The following is a 20,376-nucleotide window of genomic DNA, read 5'->3' on the forward strand; positions in this document are numbered from 1 at the left end:
TCTGAATAAATAGAACTGGCTCCACTGAATATATATTCTATACATTTACTCATTGCTTCTTGGGTGCTGGTGTGGCTTATTATCATCATGGTAATTAGTAGTATAATTAATGCATGATTAAAATTGCTATATAGGTAACTTGAGTCATAACATGACATATGCTAAGTTTTCTATATAGATTATTGGCATTTATAGCTGCTATGAACACATCCTATATAATAAAAGGCTAATATGCAAATCAACTGAATGGCGGAACAACTGGTTGCTATGATGTTCACTGACCACCAGGGGGCAGGTGCTCAATGCAAGAGCTGCCCCATGGTGGTCAGTGTGCTGCCACAGGGACGCACCACTCAGCCAGAAACCCTGAGCCATGCTCACAGTGAGCGCAGCGGTAGTGGGAGCCTCTCCCGCCTCCACAGCAGTGCTAAGGATGTCCGACTGATGACTCCCAGACTGCGAGAGGATGCAGGCTGGACTGAGGGACCCTCACCCCCACTGAGTGCACGAATTTCATGCACCAGACCTCTAGTTTAAAATAAATGGCTAACTAGGAACTAATATAAAATATACCCTCTTGTAAATGTCCTGGATAATCTAAATAAGAGGTTATAAAAGAGCAAATAACTAATCCTTGAAAATTTTTGAAAAATTTGATAAGGATCAACACAATTATTAATTATATGAAAAGAAAAATATGTAGAAGTAGGTATTTAAAAACTACTGTTTTTATAAATTTTACTTATCCGTATATGTGATATAAGTACTAACTGTATTTAATATCATAATTGTGATATTTCAGTTAGAAGGCTGCAGGATGACCAAAATGTTCCAAGTTCAACTGGTAAGTTTCATATTAGAATAAAAGTAAATATTAATTATATATACTAATAGCCTAACATGAAACTGCTTTTCCCCCAGACTGTGATCTTAGTAGATACACAAAAACAAAAACAAAACAAGTCCTATCAATCAAATTACTTTGTGAAACACTGATCAAAAATATTTATTTGAAAAATACTGATAAGTTATGATAAAGCAAAATCCAAAATGTATTGACAGCTTATCATGTGCCAAGCATAGAGCTAAATGTTTCATTTGAATAAGGTCATTTATTGTAACTTTCTATAAAAATAAAGATTAACTTTAGCTAAGAATTTTTCAATTACTCATAATTGCAAGTAAGTAAAATTATATGCAAGTATACTTAAATAGGAAAATCTATTATATAAATCATTAGCCATAATAAAAACATTATTTATGCTAGACAAAAAAGGCATCTCCACAGTTATATTTATTTATTGAATCAATTTAAACAATTTTAAATAAAATAATTATCTAGGTTTTCACAATAAACGGGTTCACTAGATTTTATATCTATATGTTCAGGATTGTGTAGAGACAAATTAAATTATCTCAAAAGGAAAACAATTTTTGCCTTGTCCAGGTAGCCCAGTTGATTGGAACATTGACCCATATGCCAACAGGTTTCGGGTCTGATCTCTGGTCAAGGAACATACTGAGCTTAGGGATTTGATCCCTGATCTGGTGGGCTGTGAAAAGAAGGCAACCAATCAATGTTTCTCTCTCACATGAATGTTTCTCTCTCTCTCTTTCCCCCTCCGTTCCTCTCTCTCTAAAATATCAATAAAAACACAATAATTTTCATTGCCAATAACAGTGCTAGAAATTCCCCTTGACAACATTAGATATAGATTGCAATGTGCTTTTAGGAGAGCTAAATAAAATCTAATTAAAATGCTTATTCTAATGCTATTATAGCAAAATGGTCTTTTATTTATTTATTGGGAATTATAAAATCAGTGATATGAATTTTGCACAAGATCATTTAATTAAATAGAAAAACTTTCACTAAAAGTAATAATATGGAATGTACAACCTCACTTAGGGTCCAAAGAGAATGTAAGAAGATGATCATTTAAACTTTAGAATAAGCTAATGTTATTAAGCATTTATTGTCTGGCTACAAAGGAGATCATCAATCACTTGTGTTTTTAACACTGATAATGTGTTCTTATAGCCACCACCAAAGTAATTTTTAGTAAATTAAGAAAATAATTCATGATCTTAATCAGTTGTGCGGGTCATGCATGCCCCAGTGTTAATCGGTTAAAATAGGAGATGCTATTATCCAGTTGGTCAATTGGCTCTTATCACCATAGCAGTACATTTATGTAACTACAAAGCTAACAGGACATGTTGAGTCTCAAATATCAAAATTTAATACAGTAGAACTGAAAGATATTATCAACATTTTCTAGTCTAGTCCTTTATATTTCAGCTAAGAAAGCTGTGATGCCAGAAATTGACTTACCAAAATCATACAGGGAATTAGCAGTAGAAGCAGTCTGTAAAGAAGAGGGCACAAACTCCATCCATCTATCCCTCCATTCATCCATCTTTCCATCCTGCATTTCATGGATCCATTTATTCAACAAGTATCTATTAAATGCCTGCTTATTATGTGCTAGACACTAGGGATGTGATGAAGAGCAAAACGAGACATACACAATCTCCAGACTTATGGTGACTGTTTTGAGAATACAGATGGAGGTGAAAAATATTAATAAGATAATCACTCAAATACACATATGATAACAAAGCAAGACAAATGCTCTTTTAAAAAGTAACATACCCCTGATAATGTATAACAAGGGAGCCAGGCCTAAACCAGGGGTCAGAAAGGGATTCCCAGAGAAAGTGGCCCTTATATTGAGTAGTAAAGGCTGGATAGAAGTTATGAGAAGAAGGGAGAGGGTAGAAAGAGGTGCCAAAGCCGTAGAGAAAGAAATGAATATTTGAGGAACAGAAAGCCCAGTGAAGGGGCTGGAGGGAGAGGCCATCTAGACCAGTGAGAGACTATAGTCCAGACTAACACTTTTGACCTTTATTCTAAGAGTCATGGAAAGCTCTGGAAAAGTTTATCAGGAAGATAAAACTCTCATCTTCAGCAGTGTTATTTTTACATGGGCAAATACCAGATTCCTAAATGCTATTCAAGGTATAGGACATTTTTCTAAGTTTTGGTTCTGTAAGCAGTGGCCTGGAGAAGGGATGAAGAATAGCAATAGGGACATGAAGGAGATTGGAAGTTGGTTGCCGTACAATCCATTTGAGCAGATCTGTTTCAGGGCTCTGAGCATAGTCATGTTTGGACAACTTAAATATAAGTGAAATTTGTTCATAGTTATAAGCTACCTTAGGTTAGCTTTTATATGGAAAATCTTTACTCTTGGAATTTCTAAGATTATTTGTCCAGATGATGTGGCTTTCTTTTCTTCTAGTTCACTTTCTGTTTGTAACAGTCTGTAGTCAGGATAAGTAATTGTCTCTCTTCATTAATGCCTCTCTTGAGATATCCAAAGGTAAGGATTCTGGCTGATCTCATCTGAACAACTGGGCTGCTAAAATACATGTTCAATAAGTCAGCAGAAATCCAAGCCATGCATATGTGAGGAAATGCAGTCAAGTGCTTAAGAATCTAGTTTTAGTCAAAATCACATTGTCTTCAATCCCAGTTTTGCAAGGCTTAGATATGTTGGAACCTCATTTCACTCTCCTTCTTAAAAAAATCTCTGACAATTCTTCACAAACTGAACAATAACGTCCCCACTGCTCGGCACCATCCCCCTCCATGCCCTTCATACTCCACAACTTTTTCCCACCAGTTTTCCCTTCCAGGCGATCAAACCACCTGTCTAAGCCTCAGTTACCCTGTCTATAAAAATGGAGATAATACTTATATCTATTAAGACAGAAGTTAAACAAGTGTTTTGCAAATGGTAATTTTTTTATTATATGAGAACAGATGAGAGAGAACCTTAGAGTTTGAGTTATTAATCTTCTTTTTAGTAATAGTTTGTTTCATCTTCCCCAAAGATCATAACTCTGAAGGAAATAATACAACAAGAGCACTTACACTGAAAGATATTTTAAATGGGACATTTTCTTATTGGACATATTTTCCAACTTGGATTTCAGGTAGGTGAACTTCTTTTTTTTACTTTTGGTTTTTTGTTTTTTTTTTAAATGTCAAACTACAGAGGGAAGGCAGAGAAAGGTATGGGTTGGGGGTAGAGGGTAAGAAGGACTTGCATACATGCGTATAAGCATAACCAATGGACACAGATCCCTGCGGGGTGTGTGGTGAGGGCATGTGCGGGGATGGGGGGTGTGGGGGGGTAGGGAGGTCAATGGGGGGAAAGGAGACATATGTACTACTATTTGTAATACTTTAAACAATAATAAAAGAAAAAAAGGAAAGATCAGAAAACTTAATGCAAAAAAAAATGTATGTTTTCTGTTTTTGCTTTTAGTGCCAATGTATCTCTATGGTAACAAAAGCCGTATCAATTTACATGGGGGAAAAAACAGCATTTATTTAGACAAATCAAGTGACCAGCAAAGCACTTTTGACAGAGCCTTTTAGACCAGATTTCCCCCAATAATGAGACCAATAGGAGTTTAGCAGAAAAGTAAAAGCTGAGAATTGTTACAATAATTTGAGTATATGGTTTAGCTATTCAGAATGGAAGAGAAACACCTACTTAAGAGAAGTCATGATAATTTTACTAAAGGGGAACTCCATTGTTAATCTGGATAATCCCAGAAATGGACAAATCCCATCCTAAAAACAAATCCTTTAAGGGCCATAAAATTAATATTTACATACGGTTTTGTAAAATAGGATGTTGTCAAATAAAGCTAATCAAAAATAATAAAGTCAACTAAATTTTGTCTAAAGTGCCACTAAACAAAATCAAATATTTTCATTTTTTTCTTTAGAAAATAAAATGCACATAAAAACGGTTTTGAACTCAATCAGGCATAACCCAAATTAAATGAATTTTTATTGCAAAAAAATTAGCATTTAAAACTAGTTTATCCTCTTTGTAACACAGATAAAAGGCAATTTTATTCCACCACACTGAACTGGTTAGGATAGGGCTGCTATTAACAAAGAGGGCATCTTTGTGGAAAGTAGGAAATAGTATTCTTTTCTCCCTTTACAATTAACTTATTTTAAATCTGACAAAGTCATATGTACTGAACAAAGAGGAAAAACAAAATAAGTCTGTGAAATAAGAGAGATTTCTCTTTGTTATAAATGTAGTTCCTGTTAAGGGAGATTATTTCAAGTTTTGTTTTCCTTCTTGTTTAAAGGACAAGAGTACCTCCATCAATCTACAGATAATAACATAGTATTTTATAATATTGAAACAGGAGAATCATATACCATTTTGAGTAATACCACCATGGTATGTATACAACATCATCTTCCTCCTCAAAAGACTTTGCCAGCTCTTCACTGGTCAAGAAAGAGCCCAGACTCTTAGCACCCGATCTGGACCCAACCTGCCTTCTCAGCTCCATCCTGCTATACTTCTCCTTTAATTCTCCCTTCTCACACTAGACTCCTGCCCTCCCCTCCTCTAAATCACCCAGCATCTTTCTTACTCTGTGGAAATAATATGGTCTGAGATAAGAGTTAAGAACTCAATCCTGTAGTCAGGCATACTGAGGCTGAAATCCTGGCTCTGTCACTTACAACATGTGGAAAATTGGGTACGGTTCCACACGATACTAACACTACCAAGCTTCAGCTTCTTCTGTAAAGTAGGAATAATAATAGCTCTTTGGATTAATGTAAGAATTAAGTGAAGTAACATTTGAAAGTACTTTGGACAGTGCCTGACATAGAATAAATAGGCACATGCTACTCGGTCCTCTTAGGCTCTCAGCCCTCCTATTTTCTCTCCCCTCAAGAGCCCACTAATCTTTTAAAGCCACAGTCAGGTGACCCTCTCCTCCTCTATGCAAGCAATCACTCTCATGTAGATTCAAGCACTTCTTCCTTAATGCTTTTGTAAAGTTATATTTCTTTTATAGAACTAATTTGCAATATAAGTTACTGATTTACAAGTTTAACATTATAAGCTTTTTGAAATCACAAAGTATATCTTTATTATACTGTCCTCCCATAATATCTAGTAAGTTTCTTCCTATACAGTAGGTACTGCATAAGTGTTTTAAAATGGCACTGAAGATATATGCAAGTAGGATATATCAAAGATGTGTTATTCTGTTAGAACTACAAATTAACATGGCTCTGTTATTTTTTTCTGCATCCTAATCATTTTTTTCATAATTTCAGAAAAGTGTGAATGCTTCAAATTATGGCTTATCACCTGATCGGCAATTTGCATATCTAGAAAGTGATTATTCAAAGGTATTGACTATTTAATTTTGATATATCTGGTTATATCTCTTACTAATCGACAGTTTGGTTTATAAATGAAAGAGGAAGCAAGAGTGTATTTTTATCTCTAAATACTCAAGAAGTTAATGTGGGCTCTAGATGAGCCCCAAAAGCATAACTGAAACATAAGCAAATAATTTCGCTTGCTTATCTGGTTATCAGCAAGTAGTAGCAACCAGTTTCCTCTGGGAAAACACTTTATTTGAGGGCACAGATATTCACCAGAAAGGGGAGAATTATCTTTGTATTTCTAAAGCTATTTGGTATCACAAATCATTAGTCAATTCCCACATTTTAACCTCATAAAAGCTCATTATTTAAAATGAAGAAAAAATCAAGATGTGACTTATTTAACTCACTTGCTCAAGCAAGATGACATTCAGTCATGAATAGACCAGAAGTTTAAATCTGTCTCCAAAAGCTTCGTGTAGGAGAATCCCACAGACCAGCCCATTTGCCCTTACTTAATTTCCCACACCCCCCTGACTGAAGTTGCAGGTAAGTTCAACAACTTATTTTTTTCTATTTATACATCTTCAAGATGATTTTTATTTTTGCAAAAGGCCAAGGGAATTTACTACTGATTTAAACATCTAACAATTACTTTTAGATCAAGAACCTATAGTTTTAACTGTCATTTTTCATATCCTACTTGAGATGCAAAACTCCATATTCAGAATGAAAAGTTCATCTCTAGCCCCTGCTTGTTGTTTAGTCAACTGATTATTTTCCAAAGGACGGGGTCCTGGTGCCAGCACTCTTTAGAAAGACATGTTTCAGCCTTCTGGCCCTTCTTTGTCAAGAGTCTGAACACCCTTTTAAGAAACAAAATCCAAAAAATACCTGCATTATTCACTAACCACGATATAAGTATACTTATGAGAAAAAAAAAACAAAACACTAGTTTTTAAAGGAGGAGTCACATGCTCTATCTCTCCTATTTTTTTAAAAAAATCTATTAATTTAAAAAACCATATTCAAAGAAAGGCGAGCATTTTACAATAAAACTATACATTGAATGGAATTCTTTTTATCTTGTTTTAATGGGTGTCATGATAACCAATGATTCAGGTGCAAATAATAATGAGGAAACTATTAAAAGGAGTTTACATTTCATTCTGATGACTCCTTATGGGCCATGGAAATCCTGGTGGTTTTACTTCAGTCAAGGTAAAATATGAAGGGGAAATTCTATGGAGCATGTCAAAGAAAAGCTTGTCAAATTAGCAAATGTCTTTGAATACGGTTATTATGGAGTGAGGGCTGAATTATGGAAGATGGACAAACAGCACAAAAGTCCACAGTAAAATTCTTTAAATGAAGACTAATTAGGAATTGCAACTTACTCTTCCTAGTGCCCTGTGAAAATAGTCCTTTTATAATTCTGAACCTTGAATTGAATGACCTATGACTATACATTCCTGATATAAGCTTTTAAAAGATTAAAATTTGTCTTTGCCTCTCTTCTTTCTGACAGCTTTGGAGATACTCTTACACAGCAACATATCACATCTATGACCTTAGGAATGGGTAAAACTTCATGTCTATTTATGAATACTACTTAACTCTACTATATAGACTTTCCATTCCAAACTCTGATTTGAGGTTGACTATCCTGTTACTGATCTTAGCTTCTGGCTTCTTTACAATATATGTGCACCCATAAAATAAGAAATTCAAGGAAATATTCCTATGCAATATTCATCTTTTTATTTGGCTAATATTTTGCATTTTTATAAACAATCTAGTTCCCCCAAAGGTCTGAACACCAAATTGCAAATATGCTATTTATGGAAATAAACATAAGTAGTAAAAGTATAAAATATGCATGGTAATGATGCACTGCTTCTAGGAAGGTGGCTGCTGCATTGGTAGGAAGCAGAAGGGAGGGAGACCATTAGTTGTATCTGAACATATACTCTGTTAGTTGATTTTAAATTACTTGTTTTTAAAATTCCAAAGTGTTAATATCTCAAATTTAGATGGTACATAAATTGCCATCTATTATATTGTTTTCTTTATTTGTAAGTTTAACTATTTACAATATATTTCAAACAGAAAAAAATATGCAAATAAGTCAGTAGAAGAAAAACTGAGAAAGAGAATTCCTGGCAGAAGGAATATTATATAAAAACACAAAGGGAAATGGAGAGCATGGAAGGTTCAGGAAACTGAAAGTAGGTCAGTTGAGTTGAAACTGGAGGAGGGTATGACTACTGGGAGGTGGTGTAAGGTTGGGAAGGAGTTGAGGCCAGGAAGCCTGGGCCAAATAATAATGAGGAAACTATTAAAAGGAGTTTACATTTCATTCTGATGACAATAGGGAATCACTGAAGAGTTTCAAATGGGAAATGACATGATCAGATTTGCACTTTAGAAAAATAACTTTGACTAAGAATGGACAATGAATTGGTTTAGTTACTCATCTTAATGCGATATCCTATTTGTGTTATATAAAAGGGAAAATAATTATATATCTTGAAGAGGTATTAAAAATCTTATGGTCTATTTCCCCTTTTGTTTAGCAAGAGCACAAAAGTTCAAAAAATATTTACCTACTTCTTTTAAATGTTCAGAAGAGACTAACTCTGATCTTCTTAAACTGTCAAATTAAGAAATAGGAACTACTACATAAAGTAGAATCTAAATTCATCTAATGCATTGTGTCTTTCTCTTCTCTGATCCACTTTGTCACCAAATACAAGAGTTACTTATTGAGGACTTACTTTGTGAAAAGCATATATGGAAGAATACAAAAGAGCTGAAGTCACCAACCCGACTCTCAAGAAACATTTAGACTGGGGAGGAGAAAACCCACTCTTTCAATACAATTAAAAAAGTGTACTGAATTACTTAATGCTTTAAGAAAGGCATGCATTATTTTCTTATTTTTCTTTTAATCATTTTGAAATTCTCCAAGTCCTATGTTGAGGTTCACCAAATTAAACAGAATTCCAAAAGAATATGACAATACTAATATTTTAAACATGGTTTGTATCAGCTTTAAAGCCTAGAATCATTGCAAATATTTAGCTTTTGTACAGTGAATTTAATCAAACCACTGTTGTTGGTTTTTTCCTTCACAACTATTAATTTGGCAGATTGTTTTTGTCAGTTAAATATACAATAATTTAGAAAGTGAGGGATGACAAATTTGTTGAGATTTAAGGCAAAATCAGGTACCACTAACTGCAAATGTTCTGTGTGCCTTGGAAACGTCTATAAACATTTACCACAGAGAGAATGAACATGGTTCTGGTTTCAGGCAAGGGTAGGGATACTGAGATGACAGCCTTTGAAAAGCAGCCTCCGCCACTTTCTCTCATGCTGTGAATTATTTAGAAAACACAGAAAATGACCACCTAGTGACTGGAGGGTCATGAAGAGACTGTGTGTTGAGATTTGCAGCTTGGCACTGTCTACATGACTGGGTAGGTGATGCCACAGCATTTGGCAACATCAGGCAGTGTTGCAATGTCAAAGGTCACAGGCACACTGGCTTGAGACAGAATTGTAAACCAGGTGAAGATCTTTCTCCCGTTGGGTCATTTCCTTGCCTGTGCCCTCGGATGTCTTTCAATATGTTCCAGACCTCCAAGGGGCTGGTGCCTTAAACTGCTCTCCGGGTGTCAGGCTTTCCATGGCCGTATCAATGGTCTTCCTCCTCCGGGGCCTCCACCCTTTCTCTAATCAAAGCTGGTCTGTCCAGTGCCCTGCTCCCTCATTGTCTGCTAGGCCTCATGCTGCATGACCTAATAAGTTAAGTCAATGTATAATATAAGGCGTCATAGTTTCCAAAGTTTAAACAAGTTAGAAAAGTAGAAATATCAGGTATATGATAGGTCCAGGTTGGAGATTTGTTTTGGAGAGGGAAGGAAGGGAGTCTTTCTTCAGGCTTCTCACATTACACCTAGAAGGTAGGTCTTCTTTTTTTTTTAGAAGTTTTTAAGAGTTTTTTGAGCCAAATTGACAACGTATGCTAGGGGCAAGATTTCAAGTGTTCCCCAGGTAGGTCTTGCTTTGCGTTTCCACAAAAGCATTATTTAGCTGAATTTATTGGGGTGACCTTGGTTAATAAAATTATATAGCTTTCAGGACATCATCTGTATATTGCATTGTGCTCACCACTCCAAGCAAGTCTCCTCCTATCACCATTTAGTCCCCTATACCCTTTTCTACCTTCCCCATCCTCCTCCTCTAGTAATCACCATGCTCTTGTCTCTCTATGAGGTATTTGTTTGTTTGCTTAATCCATTCATCTTTTTCACCTACTCCCTCAACCCTTCCACCCCTCTGACAGCTATCAGTCTGTTCTCTATCTATGAGTCTGTTTATATTTTGTTTGTTAGATTCCACATATGAATGAAGTCATATGGTATTTATTTGTCTTTCTCTGACTGGCTTATTTCACATAGCATAATGTTCTCCAGGTCCATCCATTCTGTTGCAAAGGATATGATTTCCTTTCTTTTTTATGGCTAAGTAGTATTCCATTGTGTAAATGTACCACAGCTTTTTAATTCACTCATCTGCTGATGGCCACTTGGGTTGCTTCCAAATCTAAATGAAACTATTAATATGTATCTCCAAGAAGATAATTAAAACTTAAGCATGGCATCTTATGCGTCTTTAATACATGAAATCTGAACACGTTCTTGCTGAAGAAGTGCAAAAGCTCCCCAAAGCAAGTCAGTCCATTGAGAATTTGCAAGGTGACTCTAAGGATCAAAGTGAGGTTTTTGGCTAAAAGGATATTTGAAGTTTCCCCATGGATGTAGGACTTAGCAAGCTTAAGGCATACTGCCTAGTATACAATCTGTTTTTCATTTTAACTTAGATCGGATGTTCCTTTCTGTTTCTGATTTCAAGTCAGATCTCTGGGGAGATTGTCAAATGGCATCTTATTTTCAAAAATTTGAAATGCATGTGCATGCACAGAGCTGGGGTTGTGAATGGGAATGCGCAAGAGTACTTATAAAACTGCAGCACCATTGTAGATGTCAGAGCAGGAAGGCCCTCCAGCGACCATCCTACCCTGGTGTGGTCAAAAGAGGGCCAGAGGCTTGAGTTTAATTTGGGCCTCTGCCAAGAACTAACAATGTGATTTTTAAAAGTCCTACTATTTCTCTAACCTCACATTTATTTTCCACAAAATGGAGTTCCATTAGATAATTTCTAGAGCTATTCCCACTTTCACAGTCTATACATCTTTAACTTACTATCTCCCTACAAAGGCCAGCAAACGGAGACCTAGAGAAGTTAAGTGCCAGCCCATCTCTCCAGTCCCCAGGGGCCGCATTCTTTCCATTAGGTTTGAAGAAGCTGAGAGAATGACTCTTCGTTTTTATTGTTTGTTTATTTTTTCTGTTTATAAAGATTTTTTTTTTTACATTGAGCAGCAAGGTTTTTTGTGTGTGTTTTCTTTCTGTCTTTTTTTCCTTCTAGAGATTTTGTAAGAAGAAATGAGCTTCCCCGTCCAATTCAGTATATTTGCTGGTCACCTATTGGGAGTAAATTAGTAAGTGTTTGAATTACAGAAGTATTTAATCCTTTAAATAAAAGAGGAGCCATTTGATTTTGACCTTTGGTAAATTTCCTTGCTTAAAAGAAAAAAAAATAAATGTATTACTATTTTTCAGTGGTTAAAAACAAGAAGAGTTTTGATAAATTGAAACCCATCTGAGAATTCCGCAAAATCTCAAGCTCATGGATAGACTTCTTTAAATATCTCAGTCAGAAACTTTATCCTTATACTCAGCCAGAATGCGTTGTGCCAGAAAGCTCAGGAAAAATATGGTTTTCACAAGTTTCCCAGACTAGCTTCAGACAACATGAAATTTTGTCCAAGCTCTTATTTAAGGACTCTAAATAAAGATTAGATCTGGCTATCTATTAATATTCAGAGATTGATTTTCCTTTCTGTTAATATATATATGATTATTTACTTGGGTAATAAAACCATGAATAAAATAGTAGACTTTATTCTTTATTTGACATAGACTTTAAAAATCATAACAGATGATCATGTGAGTCAGTTGTTGTTTTTTGACCTATTAAAGTGAGATAGTACTTTTGAGTCTTTTTGCATCTGAATTGCTACACTTTTAAGAGTCATTAGGTCAATAATTAACACAACTATACAGACTTAATTGTATTTCTTATGGAATTTCCCTGTATTAACTAGCTTACCGCCACTTTCAGGCATATGTGTATCAGAACAATATCTATTTGAAACAAAGACCAGAAAACCCACCTTTCCAAATAACATATAATGGGAAAGAAAATAAAATATTTAATGGGATCCCAGACTGGGTTTATGAAGGTAAGCTGTATTCTTCTTTCTACTGCTGCTGTGTTAGGCTTTTAATTGAAAATAATTGCATACGTTTAGTAGCATTTAGATGAGTGCTATGCTGCTGAGATGAATGGTGGCATTTCTGAAAGCTGTTATCTGTGCTATGAACAGGACGTGCATGTTCTGAAAGAATAAAATCTTATCAGACTGGTAGAGTTTATTTTTAATGAGCATCAGATAGTGGTAGTAACAATTTATATTCCAAGAAGTTTATGGTCCTTAAATGCTGTGTTAGTTCATTTTCTCAGGTTTGTTTTTTCTTAAGAAAGAAATATTTTTTCCAAAACTAAACAACTGTTTATATTATTTTGTAGGAAAATATCCTTAATTTGTTATACTTTTGTGAATTTTGTCCTCTTTCTAGGTTCTGTAAGATCCAGGAAATAACTGGACTTTAAAAGGTTTTCTGGTCCTTACTTTTTATTAAATAAATATATAACTTAACTGTTTCTTTAAAAAAATAATATTCCCAGGAGAGAAAGTCAACATTCAATGTTTATGTTACTCTGTAGCATAATTACAGTTTCCTTGTTTTGGCTATTTTAGGTGACTATAAGAACCAGAAGTTGCCCCAAAGGGAAAAATTAATTCCTGTTAATATGTTTATTATTTATTTTAAAATTACATTTCTGATTAATGTCAAATCCTAAGAAGTCTGTTTGATAAAGGGTATAATGCTAAACTATTCCTCTAAAACCAGATTATTTATCTTTTAAAAACCAAAGTAGGACATATATCACATCTACATTAAATAAATTATTTTGGGCAATAATGGATATATACAATGTACTTTAAAATATTTATAATGACTTTAAGAGTAAGCTCCAATTATAATTAATATACTAGTATTTATTTTTCAGAGGAAATGCTTGCTTCAAAATATGCTCTCTGGTGGTCTCCGAATGGAAAATTTTTGGCATATGCAGAGTTTAATGATACAGAAATCCCAGTGATTGCCTATTCCTATTATGGTGATGAGCAATATCCTAGGACAATAAATATTCCATACCCAAAGGTATGTTGAATACTTTTAGCAGATGCTACTATTTCCCTGGTGTCAAAATGAGCAACCAATACTATGAAGAGAGGTGGGACCAACAAGTTTGGAGAGCTTCTTATCCTTGTGCATTGTGAAGCAAACATTGTACTGTGATCTATTATTTATGTGGACATCTGTTGCTTTGGACATCTGGTTGTGCTGGATGAAGTTGTCTTTGCTAAATTCTATTGCAGAAGCTTTGAAAAACATATGGTCTAGATCATGGAGGAAAAACAAGCTTAACTTAAATTTAATTTTTTCATATTTCATGCTCCGAATTCAGGGTAAAGTTCTGTTTTATAGTTCCTTCTTGAATTCCCATGTAAATGCAAGCTTGAATGGGGAATACAAATGTTGAACTTGTTGTTCCTGTCAGGTAGAAGCAAGCATGAGTTATGCTCTTTTCTGGACATAAAAGGTAGCTTAAATTTGTGAGCCTTGAGTGAATTAGACTGGGTGTGAGTCCAAAGACTTTTGCATAAACATTCTAGAAGTCTTAGTGTACATACTTTTCATTCATTCCCATGTCTGGAGAGACCTGTATGTGCAGTTGGAGAATGGCCAGGTCTCAGTGGAGAACATCATGTCCTAATTTAATTTAGACAATAAGTCTGAAAGGAGATCAATCACAAATTCTCCTCTTGCACAAGGAGTGAAAGTGATTTTAGAAAGTAGCACAATGTCCTTTCCTCCCCCTTGTTTTTATTTTAATATATATATATATTTTTATTGATTTTTTACAGAGAGGAAGGGAGAGAGATAGAGAGTCAGAAACATCGATGAGAGAGAATCAACGATCAGCTGCCTCCTGCACCTCTCCTACTGGGGATGTGCCCGCAACCTAGGTACATGCCCTTGACCGGAATCGAACCCGGGACCCTTCAGTCTGCAGGTCGACGCTCTGTACACTGAGCCAAACTGGTTTGGGCCCCATTGTTTTTACTTGCCAGGGGACACTGCCATGGATGGACCCAGTGGGTCCCTATGTGACAGAGATGAGATGGATATACCTACCCACTAGCAGATTCTGAAGTGGCCATAGTGACAGAAATAGAAATGTTACAGTTTCAAATTCACTTTAAAGTTGTAGGAGAAACATTAAGGAATAGAGATGAATGTTTAGGTAGGAGACCTCTCAAGGGCTGACTATAAAGTCTGGAAGCTGGAGATGTTTGGAAGCGAGAGATGTAATACTTGGGATCCATGATGTAAAAGGACTTGGATCTTTAGGAAGGTGAAAGGGAGCAGGAAGCGATGAAGAACTAAGGAGTAACTGGCACTGACAGAGAAGTTAGGACCCAAATTCACATGTTTCTTTGAAGACTAAAATTCCTAAATCATCTGACTTTGGACTGAGAGGTGAGACTAGTTGGAAGAAGCAAGAAGTTCCAGCTGAGCCTTCAGTAAAACAGGGGGTCAGAGGAAAACGTGCCTAGTCCTTAGATAAATCCAAACAGCATAGAGTCATTTAAGACTACTGACCTAAACAATTGATTTAAGTTATTTAACAATTACAAGATTCTCTTTTCCTGTGGTAAAATAAGAGAGAAACTATAAGAAGCTGTTTGGGCGTGAACTATACTGTCATATATATTTAGGGTGTATAACAGCATAGAAAACGTAAAACAAGAAAATTATAAATTCCATATTTGGAGATGAAACTTTTCTAAGTTTGGAGGGATGGTAGCAGTAGTAATGTAACCAGCGAGGAGATTGTTTGGTGATTGTTTGGACCAAATTATAGGGTAAAAGCAAAAAGTATCTTTCACTATGTATTTTTACACTTGCCTCTCAACCACAATCTCCCTAGCAGAGGGAGAAATGATAATAATGATAATAATTATCATCATCATCATAAATGGGAAATAATCCGCCTTAAAAATCAGAAAAGAGAATATCGATTACAGAACTATATCCAAAATATTTTTTCTGTGAATCAAAGCTTCTTAATTAATCACTTAAAATATGTGTTTTCACACTAATTGACACAATATTTGTAACTGCCCCGCAAGTAAAATTGAAATAAAATCTCTGGTCATGTTATAATTATATTTTTTTCAACAGAAATATACTTAATATTTTTATCTTATAAAAACATGCCTAAATTCTTAAAATGTCTTTCAAATGTTGGTGATAATTAGAATTTTATGAGCTGATCTACCTTTATTTTCTTGTCAGGCTGGAGCTAAGAATCCTGTTGTTCGGATATTTATTGTCGATACCACTTACCCTGAGTATGTAGGTCCCATGGAAGTGCCAGTTCCAGCAATGATAGCCTCAAGGTAGATTCATCTCAGATGCTTTCCACCTTTGAAATGGTATTTTAGTACAAATTTCTTAATCAGTGCTCAGATTTATTTTCTAGTGAGTTAAAGATGAGTATATGCACTATAAGCAAAAATTGAGTTTACCTATGCATAATAGCTAATTTAATGCTTTTTCTCCTACACATTGACCAGTAGCTTTGGCTTTATGTCTTAAATTCTTTTCTAAAATATAAAAATCCAAAATGGGGAGCAAACTCAAGTAAAATAATAATTGCATTAGATGGATGAACTCTTATAGATAGTCTTTAAAAGTCAGCAGGTATATTTAAACTTACTCAGCACAAAGGGAACATTTTGCCTTCCTTATCTATGGAATAAGTATTTAATGTAATAATAATAAAATAGATCCTTTAGAAAACAGAAATTAAAAAATTACTTGAATGTGATATCGGTTTATGGTTGTGACAGTCGGTTTCAATTTATTTGCAGTGATTATTATTTCAGTTGGCTCACGTGGGTTACTGATGAACGAATATGCTTGCAGTGGCTAAAAAGAATTCAGAATGTTTCGGTCTTATCTATATGTGATTTCAATGAAGGCTGGCAGACATGGAATTGTCCAAAGGTAGGTTATTAAAACAGAAGTGTCTTTCTGAAAAAAGTTCAAAAGTGGGGACTTATTTATAGCCAACATCCTATATAATAAAAGGCTAATATGAAAATTGTCCCCTCAACCAGGAGTTCAACCAGGGGGCGGTGCCAGCTGGCTAACTTCCTAGGTCCCCTCCTCCCCGGATGGCCCGGCCCAATTGGCCCTGATCAGGGCAGGTTGGCCAGACCCCACCTGTGAGTGAATTCATGCACTGGGCCTCTAGTTTATATTATAAAGCCGGAATTACTGCATCCAACTCTGGGTTGCTTTGCAAAACAAACAAACAAACAACAAAACAACACTCCCTATTGCAGGGTCATTTTTTTATTAAATAAATAATATTAGCTTTTGAATAATTTTAGCCTTTGTTTAGAATAAAGAAAAAACTAAATAAAATAATATGTTAATTGGAAAAATCAAGTATCTGGTTCTGTATTAGGATGGAAATTCATACTTTTGATCTTACAAAATTGACAGTCCAAAAAAGCAAAACAATGAAGATGAAAAGATAAGCTGGGTTTATTAGGGAAATATATGTTCTGTTCAGAAGAACTGAGATAACATGCAAATGGTGGCACATTCTATTCAATGTCAAAGTTGAAGAATAAAAATTATAAAGAAAATGAAAAGCAAGAAAGCCAAATATTCCCATTTTAAAATCAAAAGTAGATAACTGCAAATATGAGGTAAAATATTAGATCAAATTGTCTTGCAATCCTATCTTAGGAGAGTTCTTTATACTGTGCTAATTTTAGGGAGAAAAAAATGTGAAAACTAGGCACAGATTTATTGTTGAGTTTTAATTGTTTCTATTGCTCAAATCCAAACATAATCTGTTGAATTAATGAGTCAGAAAACTACTTCACCAATCTAAAAGCTTTATAATAAGCTTGTTCATAAGTACTCACATTAGAGACTAAGAAATGCAAAAATGTTTTCTTTAAATAGGAAATTTGATGGGTACAGTTCATGAGACTTCTAATTATAAAAAGATGTTTCATTAAACCAAATATAGGATAAACCTATTTTGTAAAGTAAGAAGAAAAGCACAGAGCAATCAAAGTAAATCACTGAATTCTATCTAGAAATTAGGACATTATGTTCTGCAAGAAAAAAGTCATGTGAATCTGTTTGGAAATACATCAGGACTATAATGGTCAAGTTACTCAGGCTAAAAAATATATATTTTTTAAAATCACTACTATTTCTGCAATAAGCTTAACTAATTTTGATGGAATATGCTAGAAGTTTATTTTTATCTTATTTATATTTTGATATACAAAGCAGAAAGATGTTGGCCTTAATGTAGTGTCATACACACACACAAAAAGAGAGAATAAATTGGATTATGCTGGTTAATTAGAAACCATTTGTCTGATTAGTCAGCTTTGACATTTTCATTGAATCTGGGTGTTAGAAATTATAGTTTTAATTTTGTTAGTTTAAAACTATAAAATTGGTCATTTAGATACCATTTTAGTTATTAAAACTAGGCATTTCAAAACTATGATTGCTTTGGAATATGAAATTCTAATTTATTACAACCTGAGACTATTTTAATCCAAACTGACAGAACATATAGATGCTTGTTCACTAAGATATGGAATTACTATAAACTTTATAGTAATAAATATAAATATAAATATATTTATAAGTATAAATATAAACTTTAGTTAATGGCCCAAAACAGTGATTACATTTAGAACACCAGGTTTGAATAATCTTGGGATTTCAAAACAACCTCTTTTTCAAAATAATCTGATAATTACATGGAACACATTTTTCAATTTAAGAACAACAGAGTATTAAATTTTCCAGCAACCAGACTCATGATTGATGTGTGTGTGTTTAAAACAAATACCATTTAAGATTAATTGATCTTGCAACATTTTATTCATGTTGGAAGTCATACCAAAAACAAAGAAGCAAAGGAAACTGGCAATACTTTTATTAGAATTATATTAATAAGATTTATTAAGAAATTTATAACTAGGGGGAGGAACATCTTTCATATTATTCTTTCTTCTCTCAAAAGGGAATCAAAATTAATTTTATCTTTATAGCTAAAAGTAATGAGTCAAAATGTTTCACTATTTTTTCAAGTCTTATTCTCTCAGAGGCACTGGCCTATCCTATAGGAGAAAATCCAAACTGTTTTTTAAATTTATTATTCCCTAGCTTTTTATGACAGTACTTTTCTCATGATCCTTTGTCTACTTCATTGATTCTTCTTTTCCTTTCTAGCTCTTCTTCTGACTTCTCTAGAAATCTTAATATTCTCCAAGTTAATATATTTTCAAGGTAGGCTAACTGTTATAACAATAGCAATAACAACAACAAAATACCTCCAATAATTCATTGGATTAATAGAGCATAAATTTTTTACATTTGTGTGCCCACCTAATAGTGAATCTAAGTAACTGGGGACTAGCGAGGGGATGGAGGGTGGGGTGCTCTGCTCCACATAGTCAGTAAGGAACTCAGGTTGATGATCTTTCTGCTATCTTCATCCAGTGACTACCTAGGCTAGTCCAAGGCTATTCAAGCCTGATCATCAACATCCATCTGGGGGCTGGGGGAAAAGAACAGAGGATTGTGTATAACAAGAGGTTTTTATAGATTAGGCCTAGAAGTAGCATGAGTCACTTTTGCTTTCACACAATTGGTTAGAATTTATCACATGACCACATCCAACTGGAAGAAGGCCTGGGAAATACAGTCTTGCTAACATCCTAGTAAAAAATAACTCATTTCATGCACCAAAAGTTTGCTGGTTTGATTTCCAGTCAGAGCACATATTCAGATTGTGGGTTCAGTCCCCAGTGGGGGTGTGCATGAGAGACAACCCATCTCTCTCTCTCTCTTTCTCTCTCTTTCTCTCTCTCTCTCTCTCTCTCTCACACACACACACACACACACACAAGAAAAACATATCCTCGGGTGAGGGGGAAAAAAAAAGAAGAAAAAATGGTTGTTAATTCTTTCTGCGGATTTGAACTTTTAAATATCTCTGACAACATCTTCTCCGCTCCATCCTTACTACTGCTAACTAGACTTGAGTCTTTATCATCCTTTTCCAAACAATACAGTAGCCATCCAACCAATCTGTCTGCCTCCTTCTATCTTACCCACTTCTAATCTATTTTCTGTATCATGTTCACAATTGTGTTTTCCAAATTGTGGATTTGAAATCCTTCAAAGGATTTACCAAGAGAAATTTAAACTTCTTAGGGTGGCATAAAAGTTTCTCAGAGATCTTGCTGATACCTCTGGATCCTCCCTCATCTTCTCTTTCCCTTAGTCACCCTTCACTCAGCACACTCAATCACCTGTAGTTTACTGAGCTGGCCTAGTCTCTACACTGTTCATTCTACCTAGAATGTTCTTTCTCTAATTATTGGTCTGGAAAAGCCTATTCATTTTCTTAGGCTTACTAAATATTTGTTCAATAAGTGATTGATTGGTACCATGCTAAAATGTATACCAAAATAAGATTTGGTGCAAATATTAAGATCCCTATATGCCCTTTTACCTATATGACACCAAGTACTTGGGTTTTGCTAGGCCTTCATTGATGATGTGATAATTCACTGTATCATAGAAAGTTTAACCAGAATTATTAAAGGTTTGTGATAAAATCCAGCCTTTAGATTATCCATGTGCATGCAATAGTGCTATTGTACAAAATTTTTAATATAGTCATCTTAAACTCAAGTGTGAAGTTAGTTGACTATTGATAGTACATTCTGATGAGGCAGCTTAACTGGTTCAAATGTCCAGATT

The 20,376-nt window shown here is 34.6% G+C and overlaps 1 protein-coding gene across 2 annotated transcripts in view; it reads left to right on the forward strand.

The window, feature by feature from the left end:
- The window catches only part of FAP (fibroblast activation protein alpha), a 71,302-nt gene that overhangs the window by 12,306 nt on the left and 38,620 nt on the right, over positions 1–20,376 (forward strand). Inside the window, exons 3-12 of one of the 2 annotated variants that reach the window (XM_059704262.1) lie at positions 803–844; positions 3,901–4,002; positions 5,185–5,279; positions 6,176–6,250; positions 7,758–7,810; positions 11,726–11,798; positions 12,482–12,602; positions 13,496–13,650; positions 15,853–15,956; positions 16,431–16,566. In XM_059704262.1, the coding sequence (XP_059560245.1) occupies positions 803–844; positions 3,901–4,002; positions 5,185–5,279; positions 6,176–6,250; positions 7,758–7,810; positions 11,726–11,798; positions 12,482–12,602; positions 13,496–13,650; positions 15,853–15,956; positions 16,431–16,566 (956 nt within the window). The remainder of the gene's footprint in view (positions 1–802; positions 845–3,900; positions 4,003–5,184; positions 5,280–6,175; positions 6,251–7,757; positions 7,811–11,725; positions 11,799–12,481; positions 12,603–13,495; positions 13,651–15,852; positions 15,957–16,430; positions 16,567–20,376) is intronic. The other variant, XM_059704263.1, reaches the window with a different exon arrangement.

The sequence above is a fragment of the Myotis daubentonii genome, chromosome 7, assembly GCF_963259705.1.
Source record: "Myotis daubentonii chromosome 7, mMyoDau2.1, whole genome shotgun sequence".
NCBI classification, from domain to species: domain Eukaryota; kingdom Metazoa; phylum Chordata; class Mammalia; order Chiroptera; family Vespertilionidae; genus Myotis; species Myotis daubentonii.